The 21,242-nt window shown below is 39.1% G+C and overlaps 1 protein-coding gene across 1 annotated transcript in view; it reads left to right on the plus strand.

The window, feature by feature from the left end:
* Positions 1–21,242, plus strand: part of SLC44A1 (solute carrier family 44 member 1) — a gene marked incomplete at its 5' end in the record, with an annotated part of 70,094 nt that overhangs the window by 33,759 nt on the left and 15,093 nt on the right. Inside the window, 4 exons of the mRNA XM_084278419.1 lie at positions 3,078–3,214; positions 14,169–14,262; positions 18,443–18,612; positions 20,559–20,648. Coding sequence (XP_084134545.1) covers positions 3,078–3,214; positions 14,169–14,262; positions 18,443–18,612; positions 20,559–20,648 — 491 coding nt within the window. The remainder of the gene's footprint in view (positions 1–3,077; positions 3,215–14,168; positions 14,263–18,442; positions 18,613–20,558; positions 20,649–21,242) is intronic.

A 21,242-nucleotide genomic window follows, 5' to 3' on the forward strand; every position in this document is an offset into this window, starting at 1 on the left:
CTCTGGCAGGGGGGTTGGACTAGATGGTCTTTCCTGGTCCCTTCCAACTCCTATCATTCTGTGGTTTTCATCCACCAGCACCATCAGTCCTTCTGTGTAGGACTGTTACTTCATAAAGATTCATAAAAATGCTTCCTAGGTTGTAAATCTGACACACCAAATTTCTGGTAGGAAACCCATTTTCATTTGCAGTGTTGAAGCATCTCTAACAATGTGATTACTTTGTTTACTGCAGTCTTTGTATTGCTGATCTAAGTTATTTTATCAACAAATTAGTCTGTTGTTGATTCTGAATAACTGAAATTGCAGCACAAAGCATGGAAGCACATTCTTATAGTGAGAAACAAAACTTGTTGTGGTAACACAGTATGGAATTTTTGGCAGTAAAATCACTGTGAATAAAATGTAGCTTTAAAAACAAACCAACCCAAACCTTTTCCTCAGTGATGTTGGTGCCTAGCATTTTGATAATTTTTTTAGCTTCTAGAAGTTAAAAAAGTCTTGCTTCTTTCTTCCTAGACCATAGATTTTAATAGCTTGGCATTTGCTTTGCAGCTGCCTTATTGCTGTCAGAAATGTCTCTAAACCATGCAGTGTGGTGTTTGAAACATGGCTCACCCTGTGCTAGCAGCCAGCACTATGCAGGCTGAGACCCACAGTCCTGTGCCAGCCACTGCCATTCAGCCCCTCACATCACACCCCCTGCCTGTCCCAGTAGCTCTTCTTTATCTGGGACATGGGTTCTCATCCAAGTGGTTGGTGACCCAGACCCCTCTCTCATCTAACTGAGACCCCACTTCCTCTGGTAGCTGACGCTACTGGCCTGGGGTGACCACAAATCTGGTGTAACTCCAGTTGCTGGTACCAGATCCATCACGGTGCTTTTGCCTGGTAGCTGGCACTGAGTGGGGTAGAGAGTGAGATTATGCAGAGACTTAAGGAAGGTTTTAGTGAGAAGATAGGGTATGCATCACTGATCAGTAGTGACCAACTTCAGCTTAGACACAGTTGGCCCCTTTTACAGCCCTTCTTGTCTAGCCCCTCCCCTTTTGTGCCTCCCTGAATCATGCCGCATGTACATTCTCTCAGCAGCTGGTACAGTCACACGGACACCCCCACACTGCATCCTGCATACTCAGGTTTGCACCCCTTTCAGCTATAAAGCCTTGGTTTTCCTGCAGTTTCTTGCATGTCCACCAATGACTGTGATGGTCCAGGTTTGTTTCTGAATATCATCATTCAGGTTTTATGTCAGAGTGGACCTTTCCTTTTCCCTACCACAATTTGTCAAGGTCCTTAGTCAATCCTACTGAAAGGAAAAATTCTTGTGTTCCTCATATTCCTGCCAATTAGTGCATATTTGTTCCTGTCACAACCTCCCTAATCAGGAGTCAGTGAGGTTTGACTCTGTAGGCTCTTGGTTTTTAGCTGCTTTGACCAGATACCATCAAAGCATCAAATGCTCTTCTTCCACATACTGTTGCAATGGGGAACAGCAACTGCAGAAACTTGCCCACTTTCAAGAGGAAGCTGTAATTGGAGTATCCAGTTAGAACAAGTATTGTATACTGTGGGTATCAAATCAAGAGTAGTTTCTTTGAAATATAGCAAAAATGTAGAATAGGTGGCTTGTTGCCCACACACAGTTACCTGGGCTCTGTGTGAGGGACAGGTTTTTATGTTTGCACTTGGCTTTTTAGACTTGCGTGAGCTATAGAGTCCTGAGGTGTGTAGTATCTCTGAAGTAAATAAAACCCACGATACCCACCCTCCCCCCACCCCAAAAAAATAGTATTGGATAATTTTCATAGGGATGTGGCAAGGAAAGGGGCTGCTTTAAGAATTAAAGGAGTCTATAACCACATTGTAGTTGGTACACGTGGCATGGGTTTTGATGGATTTTTCAGGAAGTAAGACAGGGGCCTTGAAAGACTGAAAAATTACTAGGTAGTAATAATACTTGTGTACTGAGGCTGGGTAATAGAACAGGTTTGGTGTGTGGGAAGGTTAGACAGCAATGGGTAGATAGACTGGAAGTGTTACAAGAAGACCTAAATGCTTTTTGGGAGCATGGATTACAGAATTAATTCCTATCATAAGGACCACAGAAATAGAAATGATATTTTATGTGATGGTTTGGTGGTGTTTTCCTGTGATGATGTTATATCATATGAGAGTATTTCAATTCATAGTGTATCACTAGAATTGTAGAAATTTTAAAGACTTCTAACTTCAGAAGAGAAAAACATTTTTCATCTGTATTATACCATAAATGGACAATACTCTATGGCTTGTGTTCATGATGAAATGTGTATAGCCAGGAAAAGATGTTGGCAGGGAAGCTATAATACATACTTCATGAATTGGGCTTTTAAATGGCAGTGACTCATCATGGAAGATGATACAGAATCTCTTTTAAATGCTGCACTTGATAGTTCTATTTGAAGCATCTGAACAGATTTTATTTCAAAATAAATAAATACTATGGTAATCTGCTCAGTCATATGGACCTTTGGTGTAGAAAATCAGTCTAAACCAGAAAACTGTTCTTAGTCACTGGCATTATGTGTATTCGTTAAAGTAATCCTGGATTTTGACCTCTTTGCAGCAGAGGTGTAACCTCATGGGGTTTGTTGGGTCTTTCTGGAAAAAAAGTTGGAAATCTTGAAGGCAGGTTTAATGTTGGAGAGAAACTTTGTGAATGTTTAGACCTGTATCTGTGAAGAGGCATTGTAGAAGTGCCGCTGTTCTTATGAACAGTGCCATGTGAATTGACTTGAATCTGGTAGAGTTAAATGTCCTTTCTGTGTGATCCAGAAGCATATAAACATCTGTGTGTTTTTTATACATGTGAGTACCTGAATTCTTTTGACCCACACAATTGTGATAATAGTGATTCTGCTGTGATTCAGAGTGGGCTGAAGGTAAGTCTTGGCTGAACCTTTTAGTTGGAAATGAAAATCACAGAATACCACAGTTGTAAGGGACCCACAGGAGTCCTGAAGTCCAAGTCTCAACTTGACTTTGTTCACTGTCATGGTTAAGTAGAAGTAATTTACCTCTTCTTTCTCCTCCAGGTATGTGTTCTTTTTGGATCCATGCAATATTGATCTGGTACATCAGAGGATCAAATCACTTGCTTTGTGCGTATCAGCTTGCCCAAGGAAAGAACTAAAAACTCTGGCAGATGTTCAGAAATTTGCAGAAACTAATGGTATGCAAAAAAGCATGTCTCGTTTTGTTCATGTGCCAGATATTTTCATAGGATTGAAAGAAGACTTATGCATTAGCTGAACTAAAAATTAAATATATATGTGGAAGTATCAACAGAAATAATGTGATGTTTTTGTTAAGCTAAAACTGTAGTAAATCTTGTTATATTAATATGTCTCTGTCATGTCTTGGAATGCTTTGAAAGCTTATTATTGAAACAGGAGTACAAAGTCTAATGAGAATTTGAGGAAATGTCTGATTGTAGGGTAAGTTCTCAACTTTTACGGACATGTTCTGATGTTGCTGCTCAACAGTGCAGCTGTTGAAATATCCTCATGTTTATGGTATTACTGAGAGCAGTGCTGCTGTTGAACCTTCCTTGCAGCATGGAGTATGGCTGTGGATGTAAAAATATTCCTGCTTTCATTCAGTGCTACAGTGCAATTCCTGGGTATTTCATTTATTTGCTTTCTTCCACTTTTCTCTTTTAAAGAAATGTAAAGGAAACTAACTGCATTAACAGGTGAAGTATTTGTCAAAATTTCTTCCCCAAGACCAGTGATATTATTCACTCAGTCTGTATTTTAACACCTTATGAATTAAAATGCATGAGAGGTAACCAACTTTTGGATCTTCCAAAAGAGAGTAAAGGTGAAAACAGAAGACTTTGAGGAAAGTTCAGGGTTTTTCAGCTATTGAAGTGAGGGCATTTTGTCCTAAACTTTCCCACTTAACTTTTTAAAATGCTTCAGTAAGATTTCTTTGCAAGATGATTTGGCCAAGGATGAGTCAGTCTGGGTGGCGAAGTTCCAAGTGGATTACTTTTCCTGGAAGGTCACAAAAATTTGCTTTCTGTTGTGGTACAGGTTGTGTGAGTGCTTCTCATTTGAAAGCAGAGCGGGTTGAAGTGGCCCAAGGACACTGTTAGTGCTCGTGGTTCTGCTGCTCCTTTGTGCCTGCACATCTGGGTGTCTGGACTGGGGAGTGTGGTGCAGTGGGTGGCCTGAGAAGGGCGGCTTACTCGTGTCACCTGTGCACTGCTGTCACACGCAAGCCTAGGGAAACCAGACAGCATCATTATGAAGTTTTACTCTTTACCCCTTAACTGTGCATGCTGAGTTTTTCTTAATTAACACAGGCCAGTTATTTGGTGGTGTGAAGTCTAAGGTCATCAGTAGTGGAGTTTAAGTCCCTCTTGAAATAATAAAATGCAGTCGTGTTGTGTTTTACCCCAAACTTTGTTTCTGTGTTTGTAATTCATCTCTTATTAACTGTGGCTGAAATATGTTTAGCATAACAGTCTTTTACAATACATTAAAAACATGCTCTTCCTGAAACATGCTATGCCTTGTCCTCGTGATTCTCCAGTGGAACTTTATCTGGTTTAGGATTTAAAGTATATCTTTCAGATTTTAATTTTTTTTTAATATCAGAGTGAATAGTTTCAGTTTGCAGGAAGCTTGTTCAAAAGTATAAAATGTAGCATTACAGCAGAATAGAATTACTAATATGTTCAAATCCTCATTTTAATTATTATTATTATTATATTGAGCTTGTCAAAAGTAGGTACTGAGCTGAGCATTTCTTTTGTAGACGAAAACTGTGCAAGGCTGGAATCACACATTTCTGAGAAATACTATCATCACCATATTTTCATGGTTATGTTTCTGTTTAAATGGGCACCAGCTTGTAGTTGTTCCCAAAAGCAATGGCTTGCAGCAAATGAACAGCTTAAGTACTGATCACCTTAAATGTTGCGTATGTGTAGTAAAAGTTAAAGCAAGAACAGTGAATTAGTGTGAAAGCTACAGTATTCAGTAAACAGAATAATTTTTTCTGAGAGCCACTTTGTAGCTATGATAATGGGTTTTAATTAATTAACACTATGATTATGTTTGGCTGTCTTGTTTCAAGTGATCATAGAATCCACTATAAAAAGGATAATAAGGAAATCTGAGGACTGTGAACATGACTGCACAGAGCTTAATTGCAATTCCTGTTTGTGACAATACTTAGTTAGAATTTAGAATTCAACTGTCAAGTTTCTTGTGATAATCAACACTGAATTTTCCAGGCTTGCAACTTTCTAACTCTCCACAAGAAAAACACCTAAATACTCTAAATATGTGGGTAGAAAAGGCAGTCAACTCTTAATATTACCCTGCTGATCCATTCTGAAAGTTTTAACCTTTCCTGCAACCCAAAAATAGCAATTGCACTGAAGGCAGGCTCTGTGTAGGTTGTTGCATGTGCATTTGAAGAGTTAACCATTGTCACATGGCTCATCTCTTCCCTGAAATCCCTTACTTGTACATGCACCCAGCAGTTCTTCCATGAATTACTGTTTGAGCACTCTACCATCCCAAAGAAAACTTTTGTGCCTCAGACCATCACAAGGTGGTATGGTAAGTTTGAACAAAGCTTTTTTTTAATGTTAACATCATTTCAAAATGTGTGACATAGGAAACCAAGCGACAACTCCTTATTTTATCAATACCAGGTATGATCTTCCAGCTAGCTTAGCATTCGTGGTATTGTCCCCAAAGTGGGACAGGAGCTTGATTGCTTGTACGCAACATGACAGAACTATCAACCTCTAAGGTTCAGAGCAATTATGGCAGATCTCTTACTGTGCAGTACAGCTTGTATTTTTCTGTAAGCAAAATTATAAATAAGCATTTAGGGCAGGAAAAATGCTTGCTTAAGGCTTGAAGATCATTTCATGACACAGCAGCCTTTAGCTTCCTGAATCAGTAATGATGCACTTGCTATTTTGTTGTAATTTGGTAAAGGGCATTTGCAGTACCTTCTCATCTAAAAAGTTTTAGGAAACAAAAAAAAGTGTGTGCCTTTAATCTGTTCAGAATGATTGACACCCAGAACATTGGGAACGGGTTGGGACCTTTTATAAGAAGAGAAGAAAAGGAAGGAAAAAGCTGGGCAACTGGCTGCTCAGATCCTTGTAACCATCCCTGCAGGTATTTAAAAAGCACATAGATGAATGCTTAAGGACATGATCTAAAGGTAGATGAGGTAGAATTAGGCTGTGGTTGGATTCAGTGATCTTAATGGTCTCTTCCAACCCAGGTGACTCTTACGATTTTATAAAGCACAGGAATTTTCCAGAGCAACTCCTGGAGGTGATGCAAAAATGTTCAGTGTTGGCTGTGGACATTTTCTGACACTGTTGTCACACAGCCATGCTGATACTTGAATTTGTAGAACTATGGTTTGGACACAACTGAGAATGTTGTATATTGTGAACTGGCTGCTGCAGGTCTCCCCAGGGCTTCCTCATCCAGTAGAACACCTCAGGCAGGGAGTAGTTGGGATTCAATGTTTGTGCTGGTCTTGGCACTTTAAAAAATTATGTATTTGGAGTAATGTGACTGAAAGTTGGGTTTTTTTTCCAGAAAGCTGATTGTTGCTTCAAAATAAAATGTCCAGGAAGTACTTCAGTGCTCTTTTCAATGTCTTACCAAAGCATTCTGAAATATCCTTGAAGATAAAATTGATACATATGACTGTGCCAAATGAATAATGAAATGTCGTTATTAAAAAGAAACACTGAACAGGTGGCCATAATTTCTGTCATGTTTAATTCAGTGACAACTATACTGACTGCTCATTGTGGGAAGTAATCATAGAATCATAGAACATCCTGAGTTGGAAGGGACCATAAGGATCATCAGGTCCAACTCCTGGCTCCACACAGGGCCAGATAAGTCAGAGCATGTGTCTGAGTGCATCGTCCAGATGCTGCTTGAACTCAGTCAAGCTTGGTGCTGTGACCACTTCCCTGGGGAGCCTGTTCCCATGTCTGAGCACCCTGTCAGTAAAGAACCTCTTCCTAATATCCAATCTAAACCTCCATTGTCACAGCTTCATCCGGTTTCCTTGGGTTCTATCACTGGTCACCAAAGAGAGGAGATCAGCGCCTCCCAGCCTCCTCTTCTCCAGGTTGAACAAACCAAGGGACTTAAGTCCTAAGACTTGCCTCCAGATCCTTCACCATCCTTGTTGCCCTCTTTTGGACGCTCTCCAACATTTTTATGTCCCTCCTGCACTGTGATGCCCAAAACTGCACACAGTATTCAAGGTGGGGCCACACCAAAGTGAAATGCCAGTCTGTTCTTTAAATGACTGGATGCAGATTTGGAAACTGAAACTGGAATTTCTCTTTTACAGCACGTTGGCAGGCATCTTGGTTGTCATAATTCTGTAACTAGGTCAAGCTAGTTGAGGTCTGGGTGGGCTTAAAACTGGAAGTAAAGCTACATTAAGTCTGCTGAGGAGACTGATCTGAAATCAACAAAGGCAATCAAGCTGGCTGAGTCAGAGCAGTTGATCTTTCTGAGCTGTGGGAAGGAGCCATTGGGGAGACAAAAAGGGCTTTTCTTTCGTCTGAAGATAATGACGTCTTCATGTGTAGTAATCAACGTACGTCTATGCAGTGTACTGTTGGTACTTCCCTTAGAAGTAGTTGTTACATCAGTTGCTGCCAGCTTCTGACATTTTTCTTTGCTCCCACTCCTCCCATTTTGTTTTTAGTAGAGGTTTGTTGGTTAAAGCTTCATCCTTTACTCATGATTTTCCTGAGGTCTGTTGTACCATATCCTTCCAACCCTTATGATTCTGTGATTCTGTGATATTAATTTATAGGCACCTGATTAAAATGATACTGTGCCATTATGTCTTTGAGACTCCGGGTATGTTAATTCTCAGTGTCATTTTTTGAATGGCTGGGATAAAAGTACACTGTTACTGGTTTTGTGGTACAGGCTTATCTCCTGATTCTCCACCTCATTACCAGAACTGCCGATCAGGATTGTCTTGCAGTGGAAATGAACTCTTGAGTCAGAATGAAATAATTCTCCCAGCAGAAAGTGGCTGCACGTGTAGTCCTCCAGTTATACTGCGTTGTGTTATTGATCACATTAATAAACAATCTGAAAAGGGGGAACAGTGAGATGGTAAATCTTGTTGCACCTAGTAAATTATTTAGAATTACATGAAAAAAATCTGACATCAGTTACAGTGTAACAAAATTGCAAATGCAAAGGAATGCCTGCAAAACTAAGGGGTGGGGAAAAGACCCCATTGTTATGTATTTAGCGCTTTACTTTAAAATTACTATTGCTAGCTGGGAAAGAGATCATGAAGCTTAGGAGTATAGAAAGAAGATTAGGTAGAGGCACAGCATTGTCTGAAAGTCTAACGTTTATTAACTGTGAAATGGAAAAAACGGGCACTGTATTTTGTGTGAACTCAGGTTGGGATGTTAAAGGCCTTGTTCTTGTCCTTCCTTGCTGAGGTTTTTTATTATTCTTCTTTATTAAACTTGTGTGCTTGTGTACACATACTGAGAAGGCAGACAAGGATAATAACGAGAAAATATGAATGATTCTTTTGCCTGGAAAAGAAAAGACTATCTCTGAGAGTAAGGTCTTTAAAAGCAGGAATAGTTTAGAGAAGGTTAATAGCATTGTATTCTTTGATCTCCTAACTTGAATAATATGAAATTTGGAAGTCAAAAAAGAAATTACTAGGCATTAAATGGCCAGATTTTTTTCTACACAAGTTATAGTTAATTTATGAAACTGATTGCCATGAGGATATTTTAGTTACCAAAGGATAAACTGCTAAAATAATTGTGTTTGGATATTTAATAGGCTAGTGCTCAAGCTAGAAGTTGTGGAGAGATAAACATGCAGTAAGGGAGGTATCTGCTACTGGACTATTTCAGAATAGCTAACTTTATTTAGCAGTGAAAGAAATATGAGTGGAGGAATGAGTAAAATAGTAGTTGTTTTCAACTTTCTGTACTGTTGATAAGAATGGAGACATAGTGGATAATCTGGGCTTTTTAATTATAGCAGAAAATGCATCTGTATGAGTTCTGACTCTAAGATAAGGTGTTTTTTGAAAAGCTTTATATTTTTATGTACTGTTCATTATAACAGTAATGGTGCTTAGCTATCTCAGTACTTCTCTTTGTGGTCTTAAATTATGGAGACATTTAAAGATCTAAGCAGCAAGTTTTATATGTTCACTTTTTCTCTGAACATTCTCGCAGGCACTGGAGGATATTTTCACTAGACTACCACATTTATTTGTAAAAGCAGGCTGTAATTTCTCCTGCCCTCAAGCTTTTAAAGACATGATGGTCTGTGTCTCTGTCACAACTTGAAGTTTAGGTATATAGAATCTTTATTTTTCTTCCTTTAAAACACTCTTTCTGCTTCTGGAAGGCACCAGTGGATAGATTTAGAGCATGAAACTCACTTTTTCACTGATAGCGAATCTGTCATATGAATCTGAGAAGTCCTGATCACACGGTGGTCTATTCTATGCCACCTTCTTTATCTTAAGGCATCACTGTTTCTTAGATTCTTCTAGATCCCAGAAGCTGGGTTTAGGTGTTATGGTTCACTTTGTCCTTGCTTGGCCTTCTGCCTCTAAAGCAGTTTGCTAAAGAAGTAATATGGTATGGTAATATGCAATTATTGGTAGTGTATCAAGCTGCCTTATTGCATGAAGCTTTGGACTGGTAATGTAGTTCAGATTAACAGTTTATTGCTGATTGAATTTGACAAGTAGATTTGAGATAACACTTCTGTACTTTATTCACTCCAGAGTGTAAGATTTTCGTACTTCTGAGAGTCTGGGATCCTGGTCCCTCCTGAATGCCAGTGAACTCCATGTCCATCAGTGTCCAAATGTCAGTGCCTTGTAGCTTGTATTTCATGGGTTGGTTAAGCATAATCATCTGAGAGTTATGCATTCACAATTCTAACACTGGCCTGAGAGTCCAGAGGCAAGTGGCTGTGATTTAAACACTCACACTCTGGATAACATTTCTGCATTTCTGATTGCCTGGAGTCTGCCTCCCATGTTAGAGGACTTGTGTTATCATGGACTGATGCTGCTTGAGAAGGAATAGAATAAGATGCTGAGTTCTTTAACTATAATCTCTATCGTATGGTCTTTTAGAAGTCAGGTATGTCAGGGATATGCACAGTACATGCATACTTCCAGTGAGATTCAGAACAACAAAACCGTAAATTGAAGATCATATAAATTGCTTTACTAAAATTATGGTTCGTAGTCTATCAGGCTGTGCTTTGCCATATGCCTGTGAAAAGGGGTGTGTGGAGCTGCTTGAAGCTGTACCTCACACAGAATGTACTCCTAAGGTGACTGTTCTGCTCCTGGTGCTGAACCTATGCCTTGACTCTGAATATGAGTCCATGTTTGAAGATCTGGAAGTCCAGTGTCAGCAGGAACTAAAACAGTTTGAGAGATGGGTAGGTGCTGCTGAGCAGCTCAGAGTGGGATCCAGAGCCCCTGGTATGCTTTCCACCAATATTATTTGATCAATATTAATGTCTGTGGGCTGGTCCTCTTAGCAGATGACTTACAAAAGTTTACAGCTTGAGAAATTTCCTATTGATAGTGATGCTTGATGCAGCAGTGTTTTTGCATGTTTGTTTATGCCACAGCAAACACAGAGGGGAAATCTGTTCTGGAGCTCTGGTCTCTAAAAGTAGTTTTATCTGACAACCTTGGGTTAGCATGGAACTTCCCCTTTACAGGGCTGCTGTAGGAGTCAGGGGGTTATGTCTTGTCCTGCACACTGTGTTCCCTGAGTACGCAAGGTATTTAATAATTTGACTTCCCAGTTGGAAGTCTATTTGAAATAAGTGTGTAGTCCCCCATCTTTATCCTGACTTTCTGCAAAATCATTAAGTAATCTGTGATAATTGTAATTGTTCTTAAGAATGTCACAGATAATGGCTGTTCAGTTCCTTATTAATCCAAGTCTAGTCAAAAGAGAAAGAAGGCTTTTAAAGGAAGTGGTGGCTTTTACAGCTAAGTTAAGGCTAGGCTAAGGTTGAAAGGAAGGTTTGTCTTTTGAGATACTTCAGTCATGGCACCAAAATATTCTAATGGCTGGATAAACTGTTCATGGAAATGAAATCATGAACAGAAGCTGTGTTGCATCTGCAGAGTATCGCATTGTAGGTGAAAGCACTAAATGTGGCACTGTGGGACCAGTAAACTCTGTGTGCTGACCAGTAGCCCAGCAACTGTTGCTCTGCGTAGTTTAGAAGTATTTTTCATTAAGCTCACAAAATGTTGGGATCTCAATAGTCAAATCCCTGTAGGACGGCTTGATGTTGTTCACCTGGTGATTACTCCAGAAGAAATATATGTGCTGCTGTGGGAAGCAAAGGATGTATTACTTTAATGATTTTTCAGTTTGTTCTCTGAATTTTACCCGTAATGTTTTTGCAACATTTACAAGTGATAATAATTCAGGAATAATAGTGGTGTCTGTAGTAAGCCGATTATCTCAGCAAGTCAGATGATTTGAGTTCTTCATTAGCTTTTGCAGGCCTTGTAAACACAAGCAGCAATAATAAGACTGGCTGTGCTCTGACAGTCTCTACTAACCCAGAATAACTAGTGGGGGTGGAAGGTTTGGCAAAGCAGACCACCTCTCCTGCTCTCACAAAAGTCAGGCTTTTATTTATTGATGTACAGGGACTGTTCTGTTAAGAAAACCTGCTCAAGTCTGATGTAGAGTGATAGATTACTCAAGCACTTGTTTGGGTTACAGAGCTCTTCCACACGCTGTTAGAGAAGTTGGAATACTTTCAAAATATGAAGAAATAAATATTTCAGGGAATAGGGAAAATTTATTCTGCCTAATTTTATAGGACAAAAGGACAAGTAAATCTCATAGGTGTTATTTCAGCTATTGGACTGGCAGTTTATTTAGGTGCAGGATGGTTAATATCCCTTGTCTGACAAGCGACAATATTTTCCTGCTTGGCTGTGAGTATAAAGCAGCACCGTAGTTGAGGTGGACAGCTGGATGGAAGAGATCCAAAGGAGCCTCAATAGCAGTTGCCAAGCAAGAGATGCTAGTGGCAACCAGTCATGCATTGCTCCATTGCATGACAGGAGGGAAAATCCCAGTGGGTTCCAAAGGAACCTCACAGGGTGCCGGCAGCATCCTCCATTGCCAGGGGTTTTTTGGCCTGTCCTTTTCTACTCGTCTGACTTGAACGGGTTGTGACCTGTGCTGCAGATCAGGATCTGGCTTTCCATTGTGCTTGGCTTACACATGTGATCCAGACAGAAGGTCTTCCGATACATATTTGTGCAAAGAACCTGGAACATCCTTCCCTGGTTACAGGAAATCCTGCCCTTTTTTCCTTCTGCCTGAGCTGCTGGAAGTTATATAGAAGTTATGCATCAAGCATGTCACTTAGGCTTGCTTAGGTGTGGGGGGCTTTGCATAAGATACTTAAGCTGTAGTTCAACACTGGTAGTGCTGAATGGCAAAAATCACTGAGCTGGCAACCACCCCTCTTCTTCCTATAGGACTTCTTATTCTAATCATCTTTACATGTTTTAGGGCTATAATCAAAGTAAAATAAAATAAATATAAATGCCTGCAATCGTAGTATTCCTTCTATTTTAAGATGAGCATGTGACACTTTATATTGCTGCCCCTCCGTCACATTCTGGAGTTGTTTGTAAAAGCACTTCATCTGGAAGTTTTCATATCTCCAAAAACAAATTTTAAAAAAATTGCAGCAGTATACAGCCTTTTGTCCATAAAGAGTAATAGTTAATTTTAGATACTACAACTATGACGTAAGGAAGCTAGTTTTGTGTGCAGTCCATTTATCTGATGCCATGTTTTCCATATAAGCATGTGGAGGCATAAGATTTTTTACCTTATACTTGCTCTCTGCAAAAAATCTAACCATCACCAGTGGTGCATTTGATGTTACAACCCTGCCTCCAAAAACGTGTTTTATAGAAGTGTTATTTCAGTTGTGTTCCAGAGACCGCATGGAGTAGTAAACAGTCTGTACATATAAGATGTCTCTTCATAGAGGTAGTAATGTGGCAATAAGAAACACGATTTCTGCAAATAATACTTCCTTTTGCTGTTGCACAGGTGAAGATAAGGATTTTTGTCAAAAGACTTGGTTTTATTTGGGTAAAAGTGCAAATGTATTGTTTAGATCCAGTTTGTAAAACTCATGCTACAAAGTATTTATGTAGAGAAGACTTTCATAAGGCAAAGTATATTTATAGGGATGATCAGGATACCCTTTATTCTGTAGGAAAAAAAGAACACTAAAGGCTTTGTATCCAGAACCATTGGGCTGGGAGTAAGCAGTGTGTTTGCAAACAAGCCTGTTTGCAAACTCATTGTTGGATAGACAGCTTACATTGTTGAAGGCTTCCTTATCTAAGGTTTCTGAGAGACTGCTGCTCCCATCTGATTTGGCAATTGCTGTATTCCTAGAAGCATTGGCTCAGATGTTCAACAGCTTGATTATAGCCAAATGGGAAGAGATCTGTCTGGCTAATGTACTTCCATTAGGCAAGTGTCACATAGTAAGGAAAGCTTAAATTATGTTTGAATTTGGTTGTAGGCAACTTGATCTTTATTGTGCTGTTCCAATTTGTTTATAGAGAGAGTTCAGCTTCGCTAAAAGCTTTGGACATCTAATGTGATCAGAGCTTGTGTTATTTTTCAGCCAGCTTCCCAGCCTCAGCTGTTTGGTTTGTTTGTTCCTCTTCCCAAAGACCTGGTTGTGTTTTGAAAATACCAAAAAAAAAACCCCAAAAAAACAACCCCCTGAATAAAACACTTGAATGTTTTCTTTCTGTAATGAATGTTGTCATGTGCAAAAATGATCAAGAAGAAACATGGTGGAGTAACAGGAGAGGGTGACTTAGTGCTTTGTGGCTTCTTTTGATTCATTGTCCCATTACAGGAGCAACTATAGCACAGCCTTGCAGTAATAACATGAAGAGCAGCAGAACCAGGGCCTATGTCAGTTTTAATAACATTTGCAAAGAATAGGAGTATTTTATTTCTATATTTTTCCCCCATAATTTTTTTTTTCTTCTCCTCTCAACAGGATCCACGTTGTGTAGCTATGAACTGGAGCCATCAGAATACACAACAGACCCAAGGGCCGCCAAGTTATGTCCTAAATATCCTGTTCCAGAGAGGTAATATGTTACTCTTGTTTGACTGGGGGTGGAGGGAGTAGAGGTCTGTTTATGACAGGTTTTTAGAAAATACTCAGTACAAATTTATTCTATGTTACAGGTGGTTGTTTTAGTGCATTGTGGCCACATGTTTTCAAAAGACATTTTGAAAGCAACTCTTCAAAGAAAAAACCCAAATTGTCCATGCGTAGGTTACTGAGAGAATTGAGCTGGTATCTTCAAGTTCTCTTCTGTCTCATATAACTGACACTGTGCTGAGCATGAGGTGTTTTACTGCCTTTCGCCCTGTTGCCCCTGGGCAGCACTGTCAGAGACAATTGTGGAGAACTTTGGATCTTTGCATATGTTCACACACAACTTTTCAGTGTTCACTTCTTACTACTACCTCAGCTAGTCAGATTTAGCAAATGACTGATTTTTTTATTCTTTCATTTCCCAGATGACCAATATGAGGATGGTCAGGCAGTAGAAAGAGGGCTGTATTTTATAAAGAAATCTATTTGAGTTTCATTGTTAGAAATATTTTTCTAGACTGCCTCTTGTGAAGGAGGAGAGGAGAGTTTGTAGCTCCAGAAACTCTGCTAGCTATGGTGACTGGAACTGAGGACTTGAGCATCACTGAGGAAAGAAGCAAATCTGTTTGCTGTTACATGCATATCCCTCTGTCAGTAATTCCAGGCACTCAATCAGAATCATGTTGCATTTTCTCAAAGTTTAGCTTTTCAAAGATACTCAGTAGTGGGTTGTAACTGAAGTCTTGCTCTGTACACAGATTTCTGCTATGGTTTTATTAAAAGTTATAATTATATCAGTTCTAAAAACTTTGATTTTAAGTCTCTCTTGTCTGGATGGTAGTCCCTCCAGTGAATAATTTTTTTATATTGTATTGACAGTAACTAGCAGCTGGAATATTAGCTGGTGGTTTGGTTTTTTTTCTCTTCCCCACAGAGGATTAATATTCCATGCAGCTAACTAGCTGTTATAGCTCTAATATAAAACAAAAACTTCAGTGCCAGCATGCATACTGAAAAGGCTTGTCAGTCTTAATTTTGCCAGAATTATATTGACTTTTCTTACTGTGTGTTCCCATGCCATCCAGTCTGAATGAATATAGCTTAATAAGAAAAACAGGAGGATAGAACACTGTGTCAGAGCTCTAATGACACTATGTAAATTCCTCACAAAAACTACTTCAGGAGTTATTTTTGAAAAGCTATTGTGTAGGTGGAGTATTGCCCCTTTTTTATTTGATATGAATAAAATGCTCAATATGTTTGCATATTTTCAGAGATTGAAAAGTCTGAACTGAATGCCCTAAAGCAAAAAAGGACAATATTGTATCTGTAAAACACTGTGTTTTTCAGATTTTTGTAGTTAAATTATGTGAGTAAATTAGTGTCATTTGGAAGGGAAATGGAATCCTGTGGTGACAAACAAATGAAAACCCAACACCCTGTAAGCTGAGGCATTCAGGGAGAGCTTACCTAATGCTGCTGTTTTCAGACTTGATCTGTCAGTTACAAAACCATCATCTGACTTCAATTTCGTCCATGGGGTGGAAATAGCATGTGCTCTGAGGCCTGTCCCTTGATGTTTTCTGTTTGATGACCAGGCTTCTTCACTCCCTTCAGCTGAGGTTCCACCTCTCAGTGGACTCTGTTCCTCCAACTTCCAGGCACGATGTCTGTCTTTGACACAGCAGCGCAGTCCAGCAGTGCAGCCAGCAATACATGTGTCTTCCAGAAACTGTGCCTAGTATGTCTTGGCATCATTAGACCATGACTTTGCTGTTGAGGTTTGAAATAGAGGATTCTGGAGGAAAACCTATCTAGCTTTTCCCTGCAGTGTTTATCAAACAGTTGTGCTGAGCTATGCCAAAGGGCTTGCTCCATAGAGGCTATAGGTAGCAGTGGCACTCTGACCAGGCTCCACAGACACAGGTTGCTGTATATACCCAGGTGTAGTAGAGAGGAGAAGAAGCTATCCTCTAACATCTAGTGCTTGAACAATCAGATATATCTCCAAGCTTCATTGGAGTATTCCTTTAAAATACACTTAACATTGTCATCTGCTGGCTTGAACTTTACTTGCTCTTGTTTGTGATTAAGTATCATGTTATTCTCAGAAATGTGTAATGCCATTTTAGTTATAATGTTATAATCAAGAGGCCGTGTAAACTAGCACAGATCACTGAGAATAGTGCTATTATTGCATTTTTTGTTAAACAAGAGACAGTGCCTCACCCGCTCAGTCAGATTCACTGAAACAGCAGCAGATCTCAAAAGGTGGATTCTCAGGAGTCCTATTTTCCCAAGAAAACTTGTAGGAAACACTAATTAATTACAACAAAGTTAGAAATTAATTATTCCACACAAAAATAGGTAACTTAAAATGTGTAGTGAAATTGCTACAGCCTAAGGGACGTTAGATGGGCAACATAAACTTTGGTACAAAAATAGATGCAGGAATGACAGTCTTTTGTCTACTTCCAGCTCAGAATTTGGGCTTCGTTTTTGATATTGACAACGTGTAAATGCTCTAGGCCTTCTGCAAAGTTAGAGCAGTTAGCAGTTAAATAAACTTCTCAGACTTCAGTACAGATTTCCCAGTATTGCTGCGTATAATAAAGTGCAGTATGCTGCATCTTCCGAAATTGTCTGTGTTGGAAGAGGCTGAGAGGCCACCTTTGAAGCAGGGCAGCCATCGTTAAGGGTTTAGTTTGGGTTTTAACGGCTGTGATTAATTCATAAATATTGTGCTGTACTTAACTGCTGTCGTCTAAAAGTAGACTGTCAATATGAGCATCTCCACATGCATTTACTTACTCATCACAATAAGTTTAAAACGATTTAATTTACAATTGTCAGTCATTTCAAACAAAAACCTAGGATTGCTTAATTATCTAGGTATGGCAGGTGATCATAATTTCTCCTGAATTCTGTGCAGAATAATTACACACTAATGGTTTTCACCATCTCATCTATTTTTCTGGAAAAACAATGCATGGAAAGGATGTGCCTAAGGCAGCTGTTTTACTCACTGCATGTTTAAAATGACAGAATTTTGGAAATGCTTGAGCTTAACAAATAGTTATTTAGTAGAGAAAATTGCTGGGTTATAGGTCATTGCTGAAATGGGGAAACTGCATTATGTGCATTGCTGTTACAGTCCACTAAAATCATTTTAAGTAAGGAAGATTGGGGAAGGTGAAACAAATTTAGAGGTTAGAAGAAAAGACTGACTTAATACAAAAGACATTTCTTTCATTGGATACAATTACAGGAAGGAACATGTAATTCATGGAACGTGTCTGAGGTGTAATTGGGAAGATTGATCAAAAGATATAATAGGCCACTTTGAGATCTGACATGGTTTATGGGCAAGAAAGGCAGCTACTTAATGGGAAACATTTGGAAAACAAAATTGCCCACTTTTAAAGTAAAGTTTTTGCTCCCTTGTATCTTCCTCTGATGGACTTGATAACAGGTTCTGCTGAGCATTCTGCAAAGTTTAATGCATAGCATCAGTATTTTTTTACAGAGGATGCTTCCAAAACAGTTCAGAAATATTAAGACAATAGAAGCATCTTCACATGTTTTGCAATAATTTTAACAAAGTTAATGAAAGTAAACACCATGATTTTAATGTTCATAATGAAGGCAAGCTTTGCACAGGGAAAGACAAAGAATTGATACATTGGTTTTGCTTGGCAGCAGTTTTTAAGTGCTGATGTCTTTTAATATAACATGCATGTTTGCAAGAAGACTATTGTCATTCTGGGATTTCTTCTGTTGCAAATAATATGCCAGTATTCCATTCTAACATGAATGAAAGGCATTGTTTGAGCTGCTGGTTCACCACCTGACACTTGAATGGGAGACATTTAAGCGGAAATAGGGACATGTATTTTCTGAGCCTTGCTGTGTAAGGGTGGGAGGGTAATTGTTTCCTGTTGGACTGTGCACTCCAGCCTCACAGGTTACTCGTAAGAACTGCATCACTTCCCATTATGATCATCCTCATTTCAGCAGCACTTGTGCATTCAACACATGGTTTCTGGTTATGATGTTATGAGGGTGGAGTGGTTGCATCTATTCACCTTTCATTTGTGTGTTGATGTGGCATTTATATTAAGTAGGAGTAATTTTTTTTTCTGATTTTTTTTTTCTTGTGTCACCAGTGCACCTATTCCATTCTTCCATCGCTGTGCTCCTGTGAACATTTCCTGCTATGCCAAGTTTGCAGAGGCCCTGATCACCTTTGTCAGTGACAGTAGTGTCTTACACAGGCTGATTAGTGGAGTTATGACCAGCAAAGAGATTATAATGGGACTTTGCTTGTTATCACTAGGTAATTGTTTTTCTCATTACTAGCTATTTCTTAGTACTGCATTAGGAGATTGTTAACACCCTCTAACCACAATATGAGCAAAAAAAATGCATGATAGCAATCAGCCCTTAGAAAATGGTTCAGAATGCTTTTTTAAATGTTATTTGACAGATGGATAACTTATTCAGAAGCAATATAGATATGCATTCCTGTTTTCCTCTGCCAGTGACTGAGACACAGAGGATGTGGCAGTTGATTCGCCAACATTAGTTTTGGACTAGTTAACAAAGCATCCCCATTAACCTAATTTTTATTATAATATTCACCTTTCCTTTTCTGCTATTCAACTTCAGCTCACCCAAGTCCGAATAAACCCTTTCCAAGTAAAAAGGACAGGGTGAGAAGTGCACAGTAGCACTCTAAAATGTAAGGGGGTGTAGTTTGTTTCATTTAACTTACTTGTGCAGGGATATGAGAACTTTCAAAGGGGAAATAAGAAAGTTAGGTGCCTATCTGTTGTACTATGTGTTACTCCATTTTTTCCCTTCTCTCAAAGTTGAAAAATCTCATCCTTGCCTGAAGAGCTGGAAATTCCCAGCAGTATAGAGGCGCTGAATAGTTTCCGCAGGTATGAGATGCATCCAACCCACAGAGTTGACACTTTGCACTACACTGAAGTGCTATTGTAACAAATTCTTGTGAAAGAAGGTGTGATTCTAGTCACCCTGATAAATTACTTCTCTAATTTTTATGTCAGTCCTACCGAGTATAAAAGCTGAAATCCTAACTTGACCAAGTTCAAGAAGCATCTGGACGATGCACTCAGTCACATGCTCTGGCTTGGCTGGCCCTGTGTGGAGCCAGGAGTTGGTCTTGATGATCCTTATGTGGGTCCCTTCCAACTCAAGATATTCTGTGTTTTTAAAATAGGAAGCTCCAGATATTATCCATGTATATAAGCAGTGTGTAGTTTTGAAAGAAACACTGCAAAGCTGTATCAGATAAAGAATTCCTCTGTTTTCAGTCTTTGTGGCTTAAAAAAAAGGGAGGCTAGGTATCAGTAAAAATAACCCCATGGAATACCACTGAGTGTCTTTTCAACTACAACTGGAAAGCTGTTTATTGTTCTGTGTCAACAGATGCATTATTTGATAATAGTAGTAGAAAGACCATTCCAAATATGAAAGTGACTGGTGGGTTAGAGTCAAAAATTTGTACAGAGTTTTACATACAGTTAATTTAGAAAATAATTCTCATACCTTCATGGTTAAAGAGAATTTACTTACCTTTTAAACAATGGCTAAGATTGTGTGATACAGGCAGGTTCCAGTGGTTTTCATGTAACTGCTGTACACAAATAAGTGTGTGCAAAAATATGTGCATGCACTTCCAATACTTACTAAAGCTTAGTTGGCTGAGATTGTAGAGGGCTTTTTAACATGCAGTTAAAAAGCATTTTTCATCAATGGCAGTTGAACTGTATGAGCGAGGCTTTTGAAGGAATTAATTTTGAGTCTTGAAAAACATAGTAGATTTTATTTTTACTGGTATGACATTTTGGAATACGCAGATGTCACATAATCTGCACTTATTTGACAAGTGTATTTGAGTGCAAATTCTGCTCTGGTCCTCAGGAGCTGTGCTCATTTTACTAGACTCAGAGTACTGTCACATCTTGCTGTCTGTTTTGTCGTTGTCTAAATACACTTCTGTCTGTATGTACACATTATACGTCTTGTATTTAATGTACCATGTAAATGTATTTATGCTGTCTTTGTTTCAATTAGCAGTATCAAAGCTGAAGGTGTTAAAGGTGTCTTAATTTCCTTAACTATCTGTGCAGTGAGTTTGTAAGCCTCAGAAAATAAATCTGTCTAAAAAGTCTGTTAGGAAGCATTTAGTGCAGTGGGTGAGTTAGTAATGCTATTTCTACTTGAAATAATTATTCTATTTATCTTCTTTTGCAGTATTGTCCATGATTTTGATGGTTATAATCAGGTACATTTCAAGAGTACTTGTATGGATTTTAACAATTCTTGTCATTCTGGGATCACTTGGTAAGTCCTGTTTGTCTCACAGTTTCTGAATGCCCAGTTCTAGTTTTTGTACTCTGTATCCTCGGGCCAGGTACATCCTGCCCAAGGTCTTGGCCCCTGCATTTCCCTTCAGCTTTCCTTTGAGTGCTTAGCAAGACAAATGTCGAAAATATCACCTTTGTAATTGCAATCTTTCCCCAGAGAATACGTGGCTCTTTAGAGATTTGCTGCACTTCCTGCTTGGCTGGCAAGCTTCTTGTCAGCATAACTGACTAAAGCCTACAGAGGCAATACAGGATATTCCTCACAGCACCCATAGCACAGCCCTAAATGTGCCCTACTTCTTAACCTGCCTTCCAAAAGCGTGAGCAATACAGCTAGTTTGGCTTGGAGTATTCAGGTGTGCAGGAATCAAAGGGCAACTATTGTTCATGCAGCTTCAGGGGATCCGTGGGATGTAGATGTGTCCATAGACACATTTCAGTCATTTCGGCCATTTCAGTCCTCTGTAGGTGTATCTAAAATCTGTTCTTGGGAGGAGGAAGCAGCAGTGCTTTTCTAGCATTTCTAATCAAATCTTTCTATTTCCATATGACTCAGAAAGTCCTGCATGAC

The sequence above is a fragment of the Gallinula chloropus genome (genome assembly GCF_964237585.1).
Source record: "Gallinula chloropus genome assembly, chromosome: Z".
Classification (NCBI taxonomy): Eukaryota; Metazoa; Chordata; class Aves; order Gruiformes; family Rallidae; genus Gallinula; species Gallinula chloropus.